General features: G+C 35.4%; 1 protein-coding gene across 50 annotated transcripts in view; it reads left to right on the forward strand.

Moving 5' to 3' along the window:
• The window catches only part of ABI3BP (ABI family member 3 binding protein), a 172,131-nt gene that overhangs the window by 72,532 nt on the left and 77,922 nt on the right, over window positions 1-21,677 (forward strand). For 36 of the 50 annotated variants that reach the window (XM_080563086.1, XM_080563087.1, XM_080563100.1 and 33 more), the window contains exons 7-17: window positions 2,020-2,071; window positions 3,193-3,255; window positions 3,783-3,878; window positions 7,618-7,695; window positions 13,452-13,529; window positions 14,882-14,956; window positions 17,406-17,471; window positions 17,979-18,053; window positions 19,279-19,347; window positions 20,666-20,740; window positions 21,418-21,492. In XM_080563086.1, the coding sequence (XP_080419212.1) occupies window positions 2,020-2,071; window positions 3,193-3,255; window positions 3,783-3,878; window positions 7,618-7,695; window positions 13,452-13,529; window positions 14,882-14,956; window positions 17,406-17,471; window positions 17,979-18,053; window positions 19,279-19,347; window positions 20,666-20,740; window positions 21,418-21,492 (802 nt within the window). The remainder of the gene's footprint in view (window positions 1-2,019; window positions 2,072-3,192; window positions 3,256-3,782; window positions 3,879-7,617; window positions 7,696-13,451; window positions 13,530-14,881; window positions 14,957-17,405; window positions 17,472-17,978; window positions 18,054-19,278; window positions 19,348-20,665; window positions 20,741-21,417; window positions 21,493-21,677) is intronic. The other 14 variants (XM_080563107.1, XM_080563109.1, XM_080563114.1 and 11 more) reach the window with 8 other exon arrangements.

Genomic DNA, 21,677 nt, shown 5'->3' on the forward strand with positions numbered 1-21,677 from the left:
TATGTGCTTTGTATTCTGTGCCTGGAAAATACAGGTAACAGTGCCATTACTACAGATGATACGTTACTGTTTCTGAAATGGTTTGCTCAAAGTCATAAATTTTACTAGATATAGTAAAATTTTAAAAAAATAAAGTTAAAAGCACCTGTATTAGGTGCTTTTTGGAGACTGAGAATAAGAAGATTGACAACATGGTGTTACATTTCAAGTGTAGCACTTGCATATTGGTGCGCATAAACAGCATAAGTACAGCAGCTGCAGAACATAGATTTCGTGTCAGTGATCTGTTCTCAAGTGATAAGCTAAATTTTGAATGTATTTTAATGCATGCTTAGTGTATTTAGCATTTTTGTTTTGCTGGCATCAGTCATCCATTATTAGTCAACAAAATATGCTCTCGTCAATGAATGTAAGAGTCTTTTATTAGTATGAGGACTAATAATAATTATGATTACAAGTTTCACACTAGAGTTGTGTGAGTGGGCTCTTAAGAGTTGTTTATTTGATTATAAGGGCTCCTGATGGGAAATACAATTAAATGGACAGCTGCTTCGAATATATGCATTTTATCCCACTTGTTAGTTACATGAATAGCAGGGTTACTACAAAAGCTGATAAGCTGAAACTTTTTTTTTCACTAAAAGGCAAAATAAAAGGTAGGGTTATTAATAATAAAGGCAAAATAGTGATAGGAAAGGAACATAATTTCATATTCTTTGTCAGTGGCAATGATTGACCATATTCATACCAATGAAACCTTGTTATTAGGTAACAGAAAGTAACGGCTTTTGTAGAATAAGCAGCCTCCATCCATTTTCCTGAAGAAAAAGCTATCATATTTATTAAGATCTGTCTTCTTCCAGCTTCCTAAGCTTTTGGTTTGTTCTAACCAGTACTTTTTGAAGATGTAAATATTTGGAGGAGAGCAGAAATAGATAGCGTTAAGTAAATAAATTTCATCAAATGCTGTATTTTTACGCAAGCGTTTTCGCGTGAAGTAGACCAGATATCATGAAGTGCAAAATGAACTTAAACGGATGCTGACTTTAAGTGGTGTACATTTAACTCAGAGAGGTAGTTGTTTGAGTTATTTTCTTTCTTGTAACTCAGGTATAACTGATTAAAAAAAAATAAACATAAATAAAAGAAAACCTCCACTTTCAATGTATTTAGCATTCTCCTACTGCTGACATGGCAGTCTTCCTTTTCCCCTCCCCTTACTATATTAAAGGCTTTCAGAAGTTGGTCCTACTACACGTGTGGTAGGGAATACTGATTTATAATCATACAGACCATCTGTTTTCTTTATTTAAAAAATGTGGGGTTCTTTCATGTACTTCTTTTCATGGTTATCAGGATTCTGAAAAAGATGCACACTTAGGCAAAAGCTAATCTGGGTAAAAGACAAACAAACAGCAGAAGAGTGCAAGTATTTAGCTTAACAATTCTGAGAAGAACACGGGTGGCTGGCCAATTAGTCTTTGGAACCACTTTCACTGAATTAAACAACTCTTCGGTTACTCGTACTTTACGCAGACTATGGACCCAAGCATGCTAATAGTTACAAATGTACACTTGGTTCTGGAATAGTTTGTGTTAAAAAAAATACTCTTCCTGAGAATATAATTTTATCCTGTAACCACATTTGTAATTGCCTGTATTTCGGATGTTTTGTTTTAGTTAAATGTCAGTTTTTCTTAGCTTTCTGGTCTACACCCTAGTGAGTGCTCAAGAGATTCTTAAAAGAAAAAAAGATTGGGGTTTCCTAAGCTGTCAAATACTGTGTTTTTATGAAGCAAAACATCTCAAACTGAAAAAAGGAGATCAAAATGCAATATTACTATGTTAACCCAAGGGAACTGAAGCAATAGCGTAACCCTCAGTAACTGGGGCCAGAGCCATATCCAGCATTAACTTGGGGTAGGCGCGGTTTTGGATTAGAGCCCTCTATTTTTGTTACTAAGAAAGTTCAATTACTATGATGGCAGTTATCCCAAGGCTTTTTTTCCCTTCTTTCAGCTTACGCTACGAGATAACAAGAAGTTGGTCCCTGTCACAATAATCAAACAAGGTAATCTTCTATATATTTTTAAACTGTTTCTTTTGTTCTGCAAGACTGATTTAAAATTAATAGGAGGGGAAAAAAACTACTGACTGTGATGTGAATGCATGAAATTTCCCTTTTAGAATCGGTAGAACCTTAGAAACTATCATGTTCTTTAATTACAAATAATACCAAGCTGTTAGCCACTTGTTAATAAAATGAGTTATTAATTTGCATTACAAACAATGCCTTTGTTGATTTCCTGAATGGACACCAATCAATTTTGACTTCGGCTACTATCCATTCTTTCATGTTTCTATTGAATTGTACAGGTGTCTTGGTCTTCCATCTGTGCATGGCTCAATATTTGAGCTTGAAATGCAGTAGTATAGATGAGAATAATGTTGCCAAACTTTTGATGTCTGCACTGTGGATGTCTTTAGCTACACCACTGTCTTAACCTTCTGCTCCCTTCCCCAGTCAGTGGAGAGAGATAGCTACAATAGACTTAGATATATTGACCTTTAGAAGTACCTGTTTCTCACCTGTGACTGTAGTAGTGAGAGGTAGCATAGTAGTGTAATTGTTGAAAATTAACTACTTGCAGATAGTGAAGAAAATGAGGTGCAGATTAAAACTTGCTAACGGAAATTATATTGTAAATAATTTTAAGCAACAAAATCAAGCAAATTGTCTTCTGAGGTATTTCACAGTTCAAGAAACAATGGAGGGTGGTGCAAAAGCAAATTAGAGTAATTACCGCTAAATTATGACTGTACTGACATTTACTTCACATCTGTTTTTTCCAGTATGCCTCTTTCCTAAAGACATATGAATGGTAGGGTAATGAGATGTGCCAGAGCTGGCCATTTATTAACACAAGCATAGAATGATATTTTTCACCAAGGACCTCAAACTGATATGCTAGGAAGAAGAGATGCACAGTTAAGAGGAAATGTAGAAGTAACACAATTTGCAGTCTCTTAAACTGAATGCAAATGTAGAAAAGTTTACAATGATGTCTTCATCTTTTAGTATTAAATTGAGGAAAGGCTTTCAGAATGCTGAGGCTTGTCTCAGTGGTGGCTTTGTTTCCTGTTTCAGGCCTTTTCAAGTGATTTTCTGATGTACTTGTTTTGTCTCCACAGTTATTCAAAATAGGACACAGTCCAAAACTTCAGATAGTTCTTCTCTGCCTGGAGCAATATTAGGTGAGGAGAAGATTTTTTGTTTCAATATTTCTTCCTCTGTGGCTGAAAATTTGAACTGTGTAAATGCTTTGAGTTTTCTTGATCTTGATAGCTCTTTCATTAAATGTGTCTTTTGCACATAAATATAGAACATATAGAGAAATGTCTGTCATATACTGCTTAGAGCAGTAATCTCTGATAACCACGTTTGGTTGTCCTCCTTGGTACACTAGACAAAATGTCCCTGTATCTATGATATTACAGTACTCCAGGGTTGTATGCTTTAATACTGAATTGTTTTGAATTGTTTGCCATTCTGAAGAATAGTGAAAGTGTTAATACAGCGAGTGATTTTTTTTTATAAAAAAAAAAAAGGAAATGGCACCAAACGGGAGTAATAATTACTGAATAGGATTAACTCAATTCCCAGATATTCAGGCTAAACTCCCAGTGGTTCTGTAGTAGTTGGTCACATATTTCAGAAGACAGACTATATATTTATTGTTCAGCTCATCTGGAATTAATGGCTCACTCACCTTTCTGTGTAGTGCACCTTATTGTTCCGGGTCTCAATGAAACTCAGCAGAAACTTTTTCCTCCCCTGACAATAGATGACATACCTCAAGCATCCAGGAAAAAACTGGGTAAGCAGAAATGAACTAAGCTCTTATTTGTTCGTGAGAAGCATCAGTAGTACGGGGGGAGGGGGGGGGGTGAGACTGGGTATGCAAGAGAAAAGCCCGTTTTTCCTTTTTTACCTTTCATTTTGTATTTGTTTAATTAATGGTTTGTTTGGAATTCTAAGAGTTTGTAGGAATACGCTTATTTTAAAACAACTGAACAGGTTTTTAAGTATTTCATAGTCATGCAAAAGTATATGTACTAGCTTTGATCCATAAAGAAGGGAAGGAAAAACATAACCATGTTTATGGTATTTAGGGGTTTTGCTTTGCTTTACATTGTAACTTTTTTTTTCATAAGTGTTTTCTTTCAGTGTTTGTCTGTAAAAACGGGAGTTTGTGTGCACTTGTAAGACCAGATTTTATGTGAATTTTATTTTATGAGTTCTGATTTGAGTAGACATGAGAAATTGTTTCATGGAGAGATTCTTATTGATTATCTGTAATTAAATCCATGAGAAAAGAGTAGCCACAAATTTCAATACAAATTTCATGTATATCTCATGAGGATGCCTGGAACTTGCAGGTTCCAAGTCCATGTGAAAGATTTATTGAGGCTTTTGTTTAAGTTCAGTAAATTAGCAAATCATCTGTGAATGGCACAATCATGGGAAATACAGCTGTCTTTATAACCTTAAAAACGTCCCTGGTCCCTCTTTCACAGATGGCTTGAGCAGAATTCTGGAGCTGATGATTTTTGGCTTGCCTAGGCCTAGTACTTTATCTGAACTCTTTACAACTATGTGAGATTTTCTTCCTTTCTTCTTTCTGTTATTTTTTTTTTTTTACTCTGTTGCTCCATTGCTGGCCATGGCACATTCTCAGACTAGTTTGCTTTGCAGTGAGAAAAGAGCACTGTTTGTTCCTGTTCAGATATTTTGTGCATGCAAGGGTAGAGCTACACAGCAGAGTAACACTGAAATGTGTTTGAGTAAGAATATGTTTGAACTAAGGCTGAGTTACTTGGATTTCGGCAAAGCTTTCAGTACTGTTTCTTGCAGTATCTCTCTGGACAAAACGTCCAGCATACAAGTGCGTAATAGGATGGGTGAACAATTGGCCAACAGGCTGGGCTCAAAGGTCTTTAGCAAATGGGGTTACATCAGGCTGGCAGCCAGTCATTAGTGAGGTTCCACAGGGCTCCGTTTTGGGGCCAGTGCTCTTCAATGTTTTCATAAATGACTTGATGCAGAACTTGAAGGAATGATAAGTAAGTTTGTGTACAATACTAAATTGGGAGGAGCCTTTGACTCCGTCAAAGGTAGAAAGGCCTTGCAGAGAGATCTTGACAAATTAGAGGGCTGGACACTGACCGCATGAAGTTTAAAATGAGCAGGTGCTGGATTCTGCACCTAAGACAGAGTAGTCCTGAGTGTATGTAGAGACTGGGAGACAAGAAGCTGGAGAACAGCTCCACAGAAAGGGATCTGGGATTTCTAGTCAACAGCAAGCTGAATATGAGCCAGCAGCGTGCCCTGGCAGCCAGGAGGGGGTCAAACCTACCCTGGGGTGCCTCAGGCACTGCCGGTTGAGGGAAGACACTGTCCCGCTTTGCTCTGCGCATGTGTGGTCTCACCTCGAGCACTGTGTGCAGTTTTGGGTGCCACAATATGAGGAGAACATAAAACTATTAGAGAGTGTCCAAACGAGGGCTAAGGAGATGGTGAAGGGTTTAGAGGGGAAGAAGTATGAGGAGCAGATGAGGTCCCTTGGATTGTTCAGCCCTGAGCAGAGCAAGCTGAGGGGAGGCCTCATGGTGGCCTGCAGCTTCATCACAAGGGGAGCGGAGGGGCAGGCGCTGAGCTCTGCTCTCTGGGGACAGCAACAGGACATCAGCCTGGGTGTTAGGAAAAGGTTCTTCACTGAGGGGATGGTTGGGCACTGGAACCGGCTTACTAGGGCAGTGGTCACAGCACTGAGCCTGTCGGAGTTGAAGAAGCATTTGGACAATGCACACAGACACATGGTCTGATTTTTGATCCTGTGTGGATCCAGGAGTTGGACTCAATGATCCTTGTCAGTCCTATCCAACTTGGGATATTTTGTGATTCTACGAAAAATTAGCATCCCTAAGCATCATCTCCTAGCATCATCTGTGGCTACTGAAAATTGAAACTAAGCAGAAAAACTTAATTGTAGTATTTATATTACAGAACATTATTAGTTTTCAGTCATGGTGATGTAATTTACCATATTGTTAACTTGGTAACTAATATTTTCTTTGAAAATTAAATATAGAAAAAAAGGTGTTTGTCTTTGCTAGCTTGGTTTTAATTTAGTTAAGGTTTTAAGGTTTAAAAAGTTTAAGATATGGGATGTACAGGTAACAAACAAATGTACCATTTAAAGACCACATTTTGACCAATCCGTTTGTAATAACCCTCACTTCTAGTAAACCATATTATAAAACCTCCAATATTGGTTTTGGACTAGAAGGTTTTATTGGTTTGGTTCTCTACTAGTAAAATTATGTCTTTCTGCAGGAAAACATTTTGCTTTCAAATAGGTTGTAAGGCTCAGTAGGGTGCACAGTAAAAATAGGAGAATGTGATTGTGAGCAAAAGACAAGGAAAAAGAGAAAGGTAACTTCAGTTGTCCAACTTCGGCATTTGGCTGAGCGTAGAACTCGGACTTCTAAATTTAGATGCTCTAATGTGTTTAAAATAGCTGGTGTGATGCCAGTTTGGAGCTGCTCTTTATGGTAGATTACACAATCATCTTTGTGAAAATAACTAGGGTAAACAAGTGATGCTTTGTTTTGTTCCATTTACTATTTGTTCCTTACCAGAGAACATCAAGTGCATGGTTGTACACACAGGGGAATACCGGATTTCAAAGGATTGTAAAACAGTAAATAATTATTGCTTGAAAAGCAAAAATACTCAGAGAAATAATTTAAATTTGTAAAATAATTGACAAAAAGACGTATTGATCAAGAACAAATTTCCTTCACTCATGCCTGAGAACTATTTCTACAGTAAAATGCAGTAAGGCTTATGTTGTGTATGGAGTTACAACTAAGTATGATTTTCTGACATATTGCAACTATTCTAATTTTATATTATTTAGAAAAGTCAAAATAAAACATTTCAGAATAACATATTTTTTGATTCTCAAAATAATTTTTATTTACTTAATCAAAAATTTACTATTTTTTTTTAAAGAATAGTAGTCCAGAAAAAAAAAAAACCATAGTAAAGAATTTCTTCTTAACATCTAATCTAAATCTCTTCTCTTTTACTTTAAGCCATTACCCCTTGTCCTTTCACTGTACTCCCTGATAAAGAATCCTGATTCAGCTTTCTTGTAGAATTCCTTTAGGTACTAGAAGATTGAAAATCTGTATTACATCTTTGAATTTTGAAAGGAATTTTGCTGTTAATGCTGAAATGCTAGACAAATGAAAAACACTGAAAACTATTTTGCACTGTGAAAGTAATGACTCATAAAACTTGCTGTAAATGTTATTTTCAAAGCATCTTTTTTATGAATAAAACAATACCAAAAATTGCAAGCACGTTCAACATCACTAGACAGGTGCTTGTACTCATTGTGTGGTGGATGTTCATTGATTCCTAAAGCTATTCAGCCATTCAACTACATTGGTTTTATTTGGCAGACTGAAGTGGGACAGAAAAAAATCTGTAGTGGAACAGAACAGATGCAGCTTTTCTATAACTCTCTACTATCTTTGTCCCTTTAGCTAAGAATGAAACCCATGTATGGCCTGCTGAATCCAAAACACCAGAAGTTCAAGAAATCTCCCCAGAGTCCCTTCCAGGTAATGAGAATTCTATTTTTAGAAACTCTGTTGAATATCTTTGCCGAAGATATAAACTTAAATTAAATTCATCTTTGTGTGGCTTGAAGCAGTTATTGTGTTACTAAATGCAGTAGGTGGAAGAAAGGAGCATAATGAAGCTGAATTAGTAGCTCTGAGTGGTACCTAGAATTAGAATGTAGATAAAAATCTGACTGTAGTTTTGGAATAAAGCTCCAGTTGTTAGGTTTGTAAAAAAAAAAAAAAAACCAAACTGTAATAATAATGAAATTAATTAGAATAGAACAATAATAGAACTACAACCATATTTTCATGGGCGGATGGCTATCTTGCAATTGTGAAAAATAGCAAAACAAAAGTGATCTTGTGATGCACCTTGAACTTCTGACTTTCAAGATAGAAAGAAAATGAGGAATGCATGTGTGAGATTAAGATTGAACAGTCACAGTTCACAGGCACTATTTTAGAGGTGCAGGGAATGACAGCATGATGTGCCATTCAGTTTTGAAAACATTAATATGGAGCACGTTCTGTCTGTGGACTTGCTTACTATTAAAGTAAATGGGAACTGTTCATATACATGGGAAAGGAATATAAAATCAATCCTAGATTCATATTCAATGTTATGCGTCTGTCAAATGTATGTTAACTTATGTCGAAGATTGAAGTTTTCATCATTTATTCATGGCTGAAAAAAATACTTACGTAAAAGGATGTAGTCAGAGGCTAATTTGTTCAATTCTTCAAAAATGTGAGGTGAAATTTTAAATCTCACAGGATTTACTGCCTTCATTTATTTAAGAAACAAGTTAGGCAATGTAAGTAGACTACTTTATCAAGTCGTATGGCAAGCATAGCCCTACATTTTAACATTTGCAATATGAAGGCAAAAAGCTGGAGAGAAATATATTGGTCAGAGTCAAATGACGAAGTGTTACTTTCCACTTTGCTATTGCTATCAACTCACATTTCTGATTTGCTTAGGTAGCCATATGCCTCTCTCCATTTTCTTTACTCTGATTTTTATCCTATAACTGAGACTAACCTGAGTCTGCTGTCATTAAAAATGGTAGTTGGCTTTTGCCAATGTGTTTGCTGAGAGGGGAGAAAGGAGGTTTGAATGGCGACAAGACTTGAAAATGAAAAAGAATTTGAGAAACCAAGACAGGGAAGGTTTGACTTGATTTAGTTAAGTCATATTATGTAATCTTTCTGTGATTACTGTATTCAATCAATAATGTATGTCCTGTTTGACCAAAATGATGTAGTAGATTGTTCCTTTGGCATCACCACCTTCACTCAGATACTGCCCTTAAATGTGACTGCATTTATTTTATTCCATACATGTATCAAAGATACTGCACATTCCATCATGAGACCTTCTCAGATTTTAATTAAAAAACAAAAACTCTTTCCAGTTGTACCAGAATTTTGCCCTCCAAAAAAATATATAGGGAATACGAGATACAAGATGAAGTCATGCAACAAAAACGTGTAGTGATCACTAACCATGTTTTAGATGAAGCAATCCATTGTTTTTAGTCTCCAGAAAATGCTGTTTTTTATTTCACACCCTGTAGATAAGTCTATTTGCCAAATTCTACTTTTAACTCTGCCTTCCTTTGGGCAAAACCTTTATATGAATTGCTCTTTTCTGTCCATCCTAAATATTAAAAGTAAAACAAAAATATTCCTTCACAGGAAATTTTTTTATCAAAGTAGGCTCTAAATTCTAGAAGCTTAGCATATGTTTTAATAAACAGCTTGACACTAATTGGAAACGTGTGGATAATTTAAAAAAAAGTTGTGAAGAACACTTTTGTTTGTTTTACAATTTGAGGTCTCTTGTAGACTTAAATTACACACTTATTTTACAGAATAACTTACCTTGTCTATATAACTACAGAACAAGCAATTTACAAATATATTTTACAGAACTTCACAATTTTGTGAAAGTCAGAATTGACTGCATAAATTTATGTAATCACTTGTCCTGCAAAAAATCCTAGTCCTCAGGCTTGCATTCTAATCAAAATACACCATTTCTTGTGCTGGAATTTACTGGTTAGTCAAGTAAACAGTGTGAAATCTGACACAGAGCCTGGGAGGAGAGACTCAGTCCATTTCATTTCCATTCCTTTGTGTTCTGTAATTATGTACCTGATATACAGTAATTCTAATCATAAATTTCGTCATCTCTAGACATAGCACAGAATTATATTTTTGTGAGGTTGGATAGTATGTTTCATTATACGTGGTAGTAATTGGCAACTACTCTCTATTTAGTGGCAAATGATATATAACTGTTTGTTACATCTAAACATGTTCATATTGCTATCATACCATCAGTTATTTACTGAAATACTTGAAATCCTTTTCATCTTCTACTTCATGCTTCCTCTGTGGTTTTGCTTCCATATCTCTTTTTCTTTGGTGACCATTCCTTTTATTTATAATTTGCTGATCACAGTACCAATGTCTCATGTTAAAGAAGATCTTTCAGGCATGTCACACTATTTACATTAGAGAATGTATTCATTGTGGTTACAGTATTTCAGTTTAAGGGGGGAAATGGCAGTAGCAGGAAATGGAAATGAGAGTGAATCCCTTAAAAGAAAACAGAAGTTATCTGAGTTTAACTTCTGTCTAGCTATTGAATAGGCAAAAATAACCTGAATAGTTATGCATTTGAGACAGACTTGCACAAGCAGCTGAAGTGAGAGATCTGAGCCCTGGCCTTTTACAAGGGTTACATTTGAGAGGGTAACATGTAGGCACAATTAATTGAGATTATCAATAAGATCTGTTTCGTTATATTTCTTTCGGATTTACCAATTTGAAAATCATACTAGATTGACTTGCAGTAAGACATAGTCATTACTTGCTGTGAAAGGTTTAGGAACTGGTACCAGAAGTGGCAACAGAACACTCATTTAAAAAGAGCTGTGTGCTGTCTGTCATGCAAGGGAAGAAAAGAACTTAGAGCATTTCAGCAAGCAGAACTCTCTGAAAAGCTCCATGAGCTGGGCCACTCTTATATTCCTCTGAGTCTTTGCCAAAGGGTGTGTTTTGTGGTGTGGTGTTGGTCAGCAACTTTTTTTGGTGTATTTGTCAGCCAAGCATCCCACCATTTTCTTAATTTCAGGCCTCCCCTCCCTTGGCATACACTTCCATGGAAAGACTAGTTAGTAAGCTCTTTCATGCTTCATTTTTGCCAGTCTTGTTACAATATTTTCCAGTTAAGAATAATATATTCTTAACAGAACAGCATGAATTCATGCTTTCTTACTTTTATTTTTTTTCAGTCATGAAAATTCAGTTGAATCCGATGTGTGCACTTTATTAACTTCACAAAGAAATTGGAACTGACCAACAGTTACAAATAGCACATTTGTCTAGGACATGGAAGAACTAGTTTGGAAAAAAATGTAACAAACAAAAACCAAAACAGCAGGTTATTTATTTATGTAAGGAATTGTACCAGAAATATATCAAAGCAGTCTTGTGAAATAGAAAACAGACTTGAAGTAAAAAGGACTACTTGTGAATCCAAGGTAGGGTTAATGCATAGTAGGGATTAGGTACAGATAATGCATGGTAACTCCTTTGTTGCCATATTTTCCAAGTTCTGTTCTTCCTGTCCTCCTTCTGGATCCTGAAGGCTTCCCCTTGTGCTCACATGGGATACCTGAAAAAGTAGGATTACTGCTTCCATCAGAATATGCCAATGCTTTCTGGGGAGGAAGAGAGGAACGCGAATGAGAGAGCTTAGAGAAAAATAAGAAATGTTGCCTAAATGAATGCTTGCTATGTTGTTATGGTGTGAGAGTAAACTATCATGTGTAAGCGTATGTGTATGTGTATGGTGTAAGAGTAAACTTATCATGCTTGGTTATATTAATGATTTACTTTGCAGCTACCAGTGAACCAGCCCAGAAGAATATTAAACCTACTTTACCTCATACCCTGTAAATGCCAGAGGCATTTCTGGGTGAATTACTCTTTTTCTGTAATTTAACTTTTAAGGTCTAAAGTTTCTGCTTCATGTACCACTTTATTAAAAAAATAATAAAATAAAATTAAAAAAAGTCTTCTGTTGCTTCATATCAACCCTACACCATTTTGTGCAAAATAGAGAGGAGAGCCTGGTTTCTTTTATCCCAATCCTTTGTTCATCTTGCTCAGCTCACATAGTTGCCAAGAGTCATGCTTCATATGAGTATAAATCAGCTAACCTCTTAAAACAAACAAACAAAAAAAAAAATGCGTAATGAGGCCTAAATGTCTGCATTTGACTTTTTTTTTCTCATGGTTACATTTCAACAGAAAAAAATGTTAGCTTTTGAAGTACTTCTGGGGAATTTGTGTTTGTTTGTTGTTTCTGTTATCTTTCTAGGTCTCTCACGGGTGAATTTTCTCCCACAAGTTTCATAGAGTTAAATTGCTTGAATATCTCTGTACTACTAAATCCCTCTTCCAGTGTTGACAGTAACAGCACTGTTGACTTAGTAGAAGCTGAATTGGGTCCTGATAAGGCAGCATGTGTGGAGATTGCAGCTTTTGTGGCACTGAAACACACTATTCTCCAAAGCAGAAAATAGTAGAATGTGTGTAACTTTAGTAGCCACTATCCAGCTATTTGCAAGCTGGAAAACAGCATGTTTTCTTCAGGAAATGAAATAATAAACTTAGAAATACACTTGAGTAGTTCTTGCTTGCATACTTGCTAAGCATACTTAGTCGATCGTGGAAGTACGGAGAGCAAAGTGAAAAAGGGATATATCTCTTCTTTTACTCCATTTCAGAATGAAAGTGTTCTTTTAGGAAACTATGAAGACTAAAACTTTATAAAGACTTAAACTTTTTAAGGCACTTAAATGACTATAATGATGCTGGACACCGATGTTAAAGATCTTCTCTAAACATCAATTTGTGCTAAATGCTGTGTAATTCGTTCTGTGGAAGGAAGTACTGGTCTTATCCCATTCAAGGCTTGAGAATGTACCATCCTGTGTTCCATATCAATAAGCTATTTTATTTTATAATCTGAGATTTCCAATTGTGTGTCCTTCATAATTGAGTAAATGCTATGGGACCTCTGACAAGAAGGAAGAAAATGTGATACTGGCTTACATACCATAGGAATTAAATATTATGTGAAACAGGAGGCATATAATTATGCACTAGTGTATTAAAATATGGTTAGCAATTCAGTTTAGGTACAACAAATTGCTGTTTAATTCGCTGCCCGTGGTTTACTCAGAAGGTGTAGAAAAAATAATAAAAATCAAAAGCTTATTTTATTGTTATTACTGGCTAAATGGAAGAGCTAGGGTATTACGGGTGAATCTGTATTCTTTTCCTGATAATTTTTGCATTAGCAGGATTAAAAAATCCAGAATAGCAGGGGAAATATTTATAAATACACTATGTAATGAAATAACTCTATTATGCTTAAAAAGTATGAACAAAACTTGAGAGACTGTAGCAGAAGTACTGTTTGAACTTACAATCTTAGCTTTGTTCTTTTTGACTAACATTTTCCTTTTGCTTGTGTAAAATTGCAGCAGAATAAATCCAATACATACGGACTTCACATGTGCAAATAAAAATTAATCATGATGAAGCTGAGCTACTGCAGAAATTATTCTAATCAGATAGCATAAAATAGTGGTGAGGAAGACAGTGGGCTTTGAGCAGTAGATAAAGAAATGCTCAGAGGGATTCAAAATTAAATAAAGCTTCTTCTTTTCTAGCTCATGCTGAGAGAAAGCATGGACCTAAGGAATTTAAATCAACGCCTAAACCCGAATTGCAAACTCAAAACATACTGGGTAACTAATTTTGCTGCTTTTTACCTTCTTTGTACAGTAAATGGTTCTTTTTTTTCCCTTCTAGCAGAATTTTTCTACTACATCCTCTTTCTATTGAGCTACTCCATAGGAAGTCCTAATCAAAATTTTTTGATTCCCTTTGTGTTTCTAGTCACTCAAAGAGGAAATATAAACCAAAATGCATCTAGCTCTGGCTGAGATGTGGCTCTTATGTATATGATTATTGCTAGCAGATTTGACTGGTTGATTCAATGTTATTTTTCAAAGTAATGATTTTTATTTATGTGATCTAAATAACCAACAAACAAAATTTCCATCAGTAAAATAACCTCAATGATACAACTGAAATAATGACCTCAATGATTTTCCTCTGATGACAGGTTCATTTAGGTAGCATCAACAGTAATGCAAAAGGAAAATTTTACTTTGCATGTGACATGATGTATTTGTATTTGTCCTGGAGGAAAAAAAAAAAAAAAAACCTTTACAGATTTTTTAATATTATTTTTATTATTTTCAGAGTTTTCTTGTAATGAAAGATCTTAACTTCTAAGAAGTAATTAGTTTTGTGATTTGGAACAGCATTTACTTTCTTCTTGCGTTCATAATTCTAAGTTCTCCAACGTTGATTTTGTTGTCTATATTTTAATCCCCAAACTATGCAAAATTATGAACATAAACTGACGGTTATTTATAATTTTTTTTTTGATTTTCTAAAGCACAAATGTATAAATACAGGATGATGATTCAGAAAGGAGAGGAGTATGAACTTTTTCCAGCACAAAAATACAAATGTTCCTTGTGAAGAGGACTGCTGATGCTTCTCAATAAACGCTTTTACATATTCCTATTGATTCACACTAATGTCATACTCTCTTTTGTCTCTTACAGTTGCCAGTAGGTTTCCAGAATTTACTGAAGCTAAAACATCAATCTAATTTTCATGTTAACATTTAATCATTTTTTAAGCATAATTAATCTTGCTTATTTTTATTTTTTTGTGTGCTTTTTAAGATGAAGATATGAAATGTAATTCAGATGCATCACTGCTTAATTTCAAATTAGGTGATAACAGTTCTTGATGGATTTTCATTACTAACTTCCCTTAATTGATGATTCTTTTGTGAATTTGTATTGTGATTGGAGGAAAAGGTGTGATTTCGTGCAGATTCCGCACACCTTTTTAAGTGACAAAGTTGCATGTGTTTGTTGTTTTTTTCTAGGTTGGAACAGCCTTTTTGTTGTTTAACATCATTGGTTTCAGGAGTGCTTTATAAGACAAAATATAGTTCCATACTGTGTCTTGCAGCATTCTTTATTAAATATAGCCTTGATTATTTCTTTTATCATAGCTTCTAATGAAATACATCCACTTCCTTCTGGATCCAGAATCTTTGATGCTCCAAAAAGTCCGTTGACACAACTTGGTAATAATTTTGTTTGTAAATTCGAGTAAACTTCCATGGAAAATTACCTGAATTACCTGATATTTGTTGTTGTTTAGCTGATAGGTTTTAACACTTGAACTGCAATAATATCATTCAGTAAATGTAAATTAAGGCAGCAATTAGATTTTTCTTCACAAAATTTTCAAGTTTCTTTTTTCATTCTCAGTCTAGTTTTGTTTTATTGTAGTGACAGGTTGTAGTACTATATAGTACTACAAGAAGATAAACAACAAAAATTAATTGATACAGTCACCTAGTCAGTTGGAGAAGTTGTTACAGCTAAACCAAAGTAAACCAGAGCTATAGGCATGTCAAGGAGAGTTTGGGCAGGGCAGACCTGCCAGGCCTCGGTCCTGAACTCTGTACAAAGTTTATGGCCGGCTACCAGCTACACAGTTACACTCATGCCATTACAGATTGTGGCTTTCTTTTCACTAGATAACTGGAGTGACCTTATGTTAGTATGGATTTTTATTTCGTTAAACCTTAGACAAGAAGTTATATTGTATTGCTGATTTATTTAGACAACATACTTTTACTTAACGCACTCTGCCAAATTTTAAAATCATTTCCAGGAGTAGCCCTTGCTTCTTGAAGTGCATATTTGAACCAAGCAGAATATGTGAATGATCTTCACAATTTGTTACATTTTTTGACAGCTCTTTTCCAGATGCATTTGTGGGAATGGGGATACGTATTGGTTTTCACTGTAGTGAAATAATTTTGGTTAAAAGCTGATAGAGGTAGCATTGGATAGAAAGTCATTCAGTGTTTTAAGAACATGTTTGATAGAAATGTAGCTTAAGGTCTAAAAATTATAAGGGAAGGGAAGTATTTTTGCTTTCTGCTGGGGAATAATGATCTAATTTTATGCTTGTGACAGCGGTAAAGGTAAAGTAATAACAACTGAGGCAACGTAAGTGTTTTAGATATTTATTTTGGTCTTGTTCTAACATATTCCATTTCTGCCAAATAGTTCCATGTAGCAAAAACTAGGATTTAATTACGTGAGGCTGGACCCTGCCATTGGGTCAGCTGGAGCATCTGTGCTTTCAGTGAAGTCAGTGCTGAACTCAGATACTGTGTGAGAGTGACTGGGTGGGTCATATATGGGAGATTTCACTGCACTGTGAAATCACTCTGCATGTTGTGATCACCCCAGGTTATAAAATCAGTGAAGAAAGTAAAATTTATTTCCTGATGTTTAAGTATATGTGACCTGTAATCTGCCCTAGTTCCCCAGAAGGCTTTTTTCTTTATTTTTCTATCTAGACTGTACCAGAGGGAGACATCTCCCTTATTTTATAAACTAAATATGCTGACCACACAGAAAGAATTCAAAACTTTCTGAAAAGATAGCTTTGTTAACATGGCCTTACTGTTCTGATGCCTTTGGGAGAGCTCTCATAGTTCATACGTAAATGGATCAAAGGAAGCTTTTGTTGACAAAAGCTGTGAATCATATGGCTTTTGTTTGTATTATTTTCATCTCTATAGAAAGCAGTATGGTAACCTGGGATCATATTTACTAGTATGATGTGCTGGATTGAAGGCAAATGGGAAAGCAGATCCAATATATGAAACACAAGTGTTCACTTTTCGGATTATATTCATATTGCCTGCATTAAAAATGAGCCCTGCACCTTGTTTGAATATTTTTTCTCAATCTCAAAGAAGATTAGTTTTAAAATTCTAGTGTAATTGCTGCTCCAAAAAAAAAATAGCTTTGATAAAGAGCAGTTAAAAATAGAGACGGAAATTTTCTCTTTCAAATATATTATAACCCAAACAAGCATTAATGAGTGTCGATTTGTTTACTGGAAGGAATGGTACTCACTGGCCTGTACACATGGTTGAATTTTAATAGGATCTGTTTCTTAGAAGCAGAACACTATTATAAAGCCCACACATAGTGGAAATGTACTCATCTTGGCCTTTAGGTAAGAAAACCTAATTCAATCTTGATGGCTTGTGTGCTTTTATGAAAACAAGCACACTTCAGCTTACCCATGCTTCTAAGTGAAATAACTTTATTCATTACAGCATAACAAATAAAAGATGCTGTTCACTCACTTTCATGATTATTTCACTGACTTCATCTTACCTACTCCTTTTATCTTTTTCCATTACACCTTCCCTTAAAATAGCTATACATTATGTAATAGTAACCAGTTGATACACACTTGAAAGAGTTGTATCAAATGCATTTGGGTTGTAGCTGCTGGGCAGTGAAGAAAAACCTCTTGAGTAATACAGATTCAGCCTGATTTGGTGCATGCAGTAGTTTGAATAGAGTAAAAATGTATAGAAAGAAGGAAGATTCAAACCAAACAAAAACTTGATAGTTACAGTTAAGATTAAATTTCATACCACTTGCAGGGAGAGTGTCTGCCTGGGTATCTCATTTTTTTTTCATGTTTGCTCTTAGCTACTCAGAGTCCAACCTTGAAATCTGTATCTCTACCTTCAGCAGAAACCAGAGAGATGGAGATAGGTAATCAGTGGATTATTTCCATAATTTTTCCATTATCTTGGCATCACTTAGATCTGCAAATGGTAATTTTAAGATCTGCTTTAGAATCTTGGCTACCAACACTCACACAGAGCTGCTTATTCAACATTTTCGTCTGTGTTATCATTTGAAAAACATATTTATTACTGGCTTAAAAAACAGACCGCTTAAAGATAATGTCATATCTTACTGTGTTCTCACTTACTGTAAAGCACTTATCCTAGAAAATTTAATGAGATTAAATTTTCTTGCTGATAAACATTCTTTTGGGCATGTGGAACTCAAATTGCAAGGCCAGAGGACTGTACTGTGAGTCATCATCCCTTGTTGTTATGACACAGTTGTCTCGCACCTCACTTCCAGGCCGTGTGCCATCTTGCTTAGCTTTGCATTACCATCATCTGGAATTTCACAGCCTTCACAAAGCTATCTTATGCTAACCCATTAAGTCACAGGTCTCAGCATTTTAAGCTCAGATTCTTTTTTCAGCTTTTGATGAAACACAGCCTATTTCTTCAAGATTCAAAACATCTGGTACCACAGAAGTGCAACCAACCAAGTCTGGTAATGATTTCTCGTAAGATTAATCCTCTTGACAGTTAGGAATTTTCAGAAGAGATGTAGTGTCTCTCATTAAACAGTTTGTTCAGTTTGACATCATGAAGAGTAACTGCAGATATGGAAATGCTGTATGAAATTACAGGTTTCTAAGTGATGTTTTTTATGAAATACTGAACTAGTGGTTTGCTAGGTGTTTTATTATTTATTTTCATGTTTGGCTACAACGTGTAACTTTAAGCTTTAAAATGGTATAAAACGTATGGTAAATGCTAAATTTAAATAGCTCTGTCCACACCAGAGTTTTGTAGGTAGAGTATCCTGACTTGCTGAAGTGCTCAGTCCTAAGAGATGAATGGAAACTGCAGATAGTCCAACACAGTTTGAAAATATCGGACTTCTTTTAGCCTTCTTATGTAAATATAGACGTGGTTACTTTTAAACAACCAGATCTCAAAACTGGTACTATGAAGACAACGCTTTTGAAGATTTAAACACTGGCTACTTGATCTTTAGAAAATGTCTCTGATGACTTTACTCTTATTATACAGATGAGGAAACTTGCGTGTAAGAGCTGGTTATTTATGTGGGGCCACTGACAGTTACCCAAAAGAAAAAAAAAGTACACAGAGCCAGTTGGATAGATTTCACTTCATTAGCATGCCAATAGTGAAATGCCAGATGCATATGTTTTTGGAGGAAATCCATTTTTGAAGGAAATCCATTACTAAAGGGAAGATCAATTGGAAGCGTCAGCCACTCATATCTGACAAAAGACAGTTCATTTGTTTCATTTGGTAGCATTCCTGCTTTGTCATCCTTTATTTCTCTAGTTTCAGCACCAGGATATCCTCCTTTTTGATCCTTGGAATCCTAGAGAAAAATTCCATACTGTTCCAGTCTGCTGATTTCTTTTCATAATTTGTTCCCTTTCTTCTTTGAGATGCCTTTCTCCTTTTTCATGCAAAACTTCTTGTGTGATTATGCTTACATTTTGGTCATCAGTTGCATTATGCATCTGTGCATAGTATTCTAAATAAATACAATTGTTTTGAACTCATAATTAATTGGTTATGCTACATTTGAGAGTCTTACCTTTCTGGAGGACATCATGTGTTAAATACTGGCTAGAGGTTTCTTCAGCTCAAAAAAAAAAAAAAAAATAATGCTGTTGTAGATGGTTCTTTTAATTTTAAAACAATATGGCATGATTTTTGTTTTTGTTTTCCAGCTTCATATGGCTTTCTTCATGTTACTTCTACTCCTCAAACTTTTACAGCTTCAGAAATGCCAGACACTGGTAAATTATAGTAATATTATTTCAGAAGCATCACTTTTTTTTTTTTGGGGGGGGGCGGTGTTGAAAAGTTTACTATTCCCATATTTATGATTTCAGACAATTATTCCATACTGCCTGCATTGGATGTTGCCCTATGTGTTAATTTTTCAAATCCTGTAACAGTACCATAATTCCTGGGATCAGGCACACCACAGATGAAAAGCAAGACTGCAACTAATTTACAGATATACAATACTGCCTTAGTAAGGCAGTATTGAGCTGACAGGTTTATCAAGAAAAGATCTAACTTTTGCAAGGCTGCAAAAGTCAAATAAGACTGATATAGTCAAGTAGGATATACTTTTTCAGTGATTAGATTTTCTTTCTCACTTTCTGTCTGTCTTTCAATATACATGTTTGGTATACAGTTTGCTGTGATTTTTCATGCATATTGGCTTAAAATGAGAAAATAAACACATCTCAGTCCAGACCTTTCTAACAAAGCTTTACTGTGGGCTACAGCTGTGGGGATAGCTTGTTATTTCTCCTAGAGCTTTTGGTAATGTGAGGATACTTAATATTTGTAGGTGTTGCTTGAACATGACCGCATATGTTCATGAGAAGTGAGGCCAATGAGGAAAGGATAGGAGCAGATGGAAGGGAAAGGAAGCAGTTCATTGTTGAAAAATTAGAGCAGTAAAGCTGTAGTTTATCGAGTTATCTGCTGTATAACCTACTGGCTCATGGCATCTGAAAACAGTTTTCAGGAGTTCCATTTAGTTGCACCATACTATAAAGCATCCTACTCCCAGATAATGTTTTTTAATCAAATTACTTCATTTTGTTATATGGGATACCTGGGCCCAATTTGGATTGAACAAAAATTTGCCAAAATTGAGAAACTTCCTTGACCTAAGTTGCTTAATGAAGTGGTACAGACAGACTTTCATCTCCTGAAAAAACAATTGTTTTCTTAGATTTTATGAAGTATTCTTACCGTAATGGAAAGATGTGGAAAAGTTGATGATGGAAAGTTGTGCATCTGTTTTTTCAGATGCTCTTTAAGTCAAACCTACATGTAACTATGTATATGTTGGTTTTCAGTCCCTTCATAAACATTTTTACAGATGGGAAAGTAAGATAATATCTTCAGCCAAGTAGGTAGAGAGGGTACTTAAAATACTCAGAAAAAACAAAGAACACTTTGTTATAAAAATAAATCCGTATTGACTTCTACAGAGCAGTGGAAGGTAAATTTTCTCTCCCTTCCCCAAAATCTTCCTCCTTAATTTATTTACGTGAAGCTATTTCTCAGGTGTATTTACATTTTCTTCTGCAGCTGGATATACTGCTGATTTGGAGATAACCATGCCTGTAGTTACCACAGAACCTCATTTGTTAGAAACAGCATTGGGTAAAATTGATAAGTTGACTTTCTTTAGTTTTAATGATTTACTTTCCATTTCTATCCTTACAGCTGTTTTTGGAACTTTTCCCTTACTTTAGTTGTCACCATCCCAGTAATTCATACCATTTATTGCTGCAATTAACTCAACTCTCATTTGCACTTGTCATTCATCGTGATAGATGGGGGATTGAGGGGCCTTGGAATGGGCTGTCTTTGGTTGGTTTTGGTTTTCTCATTATTGAGTTTCCCAGCTGTGGAGCTGCCTTTCCAAGTTTTCTTCCTGTGCTAAGAGCACTTAACTGTGGAAGGTAATGAGGGGCTTAACATATACTTGTGCAGTATTTCTGTGAAAAGGTTGTTTTGACTGGCTTTATGTTAGCTGACCCACTGTCTGCTTTCTAAATCAAAAGGTGTTTTCTTACTACCTCCAAATTTTAATACGTGTTTTAAGATTCTTAACCAGCAATAAGAATTCTCACTAATATGAATAGTTAAGTCTCATTGCTTCCATTTTGACATGCACACCAACCAACAGTTCATGAGGCATAGTCATTCCTAGCTGGCTTGCAAGCAAATTTCCCTCTACTTCCATATTAACAATGCAACTTCTGTCTGCTGAGTCATGTGCTACCTGTAGTAGCCCTGAGGTAAGTAAGTCTTCTAACAGAATATTATGTTTTCAGATTTAGGTGAAACAAAGCCTCTTTATTCAAGATCCGTAACATCTGGCATGCCAGAAATGCCACCAGTCCCAGCTGGTAATGATATCTCTCTTCATCGTAGTTCTCCTGACATCTAGACAGTCTTTCAAAAGGCACAGTGATACTTTGTTAAATGGAAAGTTTATTCTGACTTGCACTGTTGTAGTTGGGGAGTACACACTCTGCTGTGTAACTGGTGGGGAGACAAGGAGGCAGAGGGAGAGAGAGAAAAACCTGTTGTA

The sequence above is a fragment of the Anser brachyrhynchus genome (assembly GCF_964034855.1).
Source record: "Anser brachyrhynchus genome assembly, chromosome: 1".
Lineage (NCBI taxonomy): Eukaryota > Metazoa > Chordata > Aves > Anseriformes > Anatidae > Anser > Anser brachyrhynchus.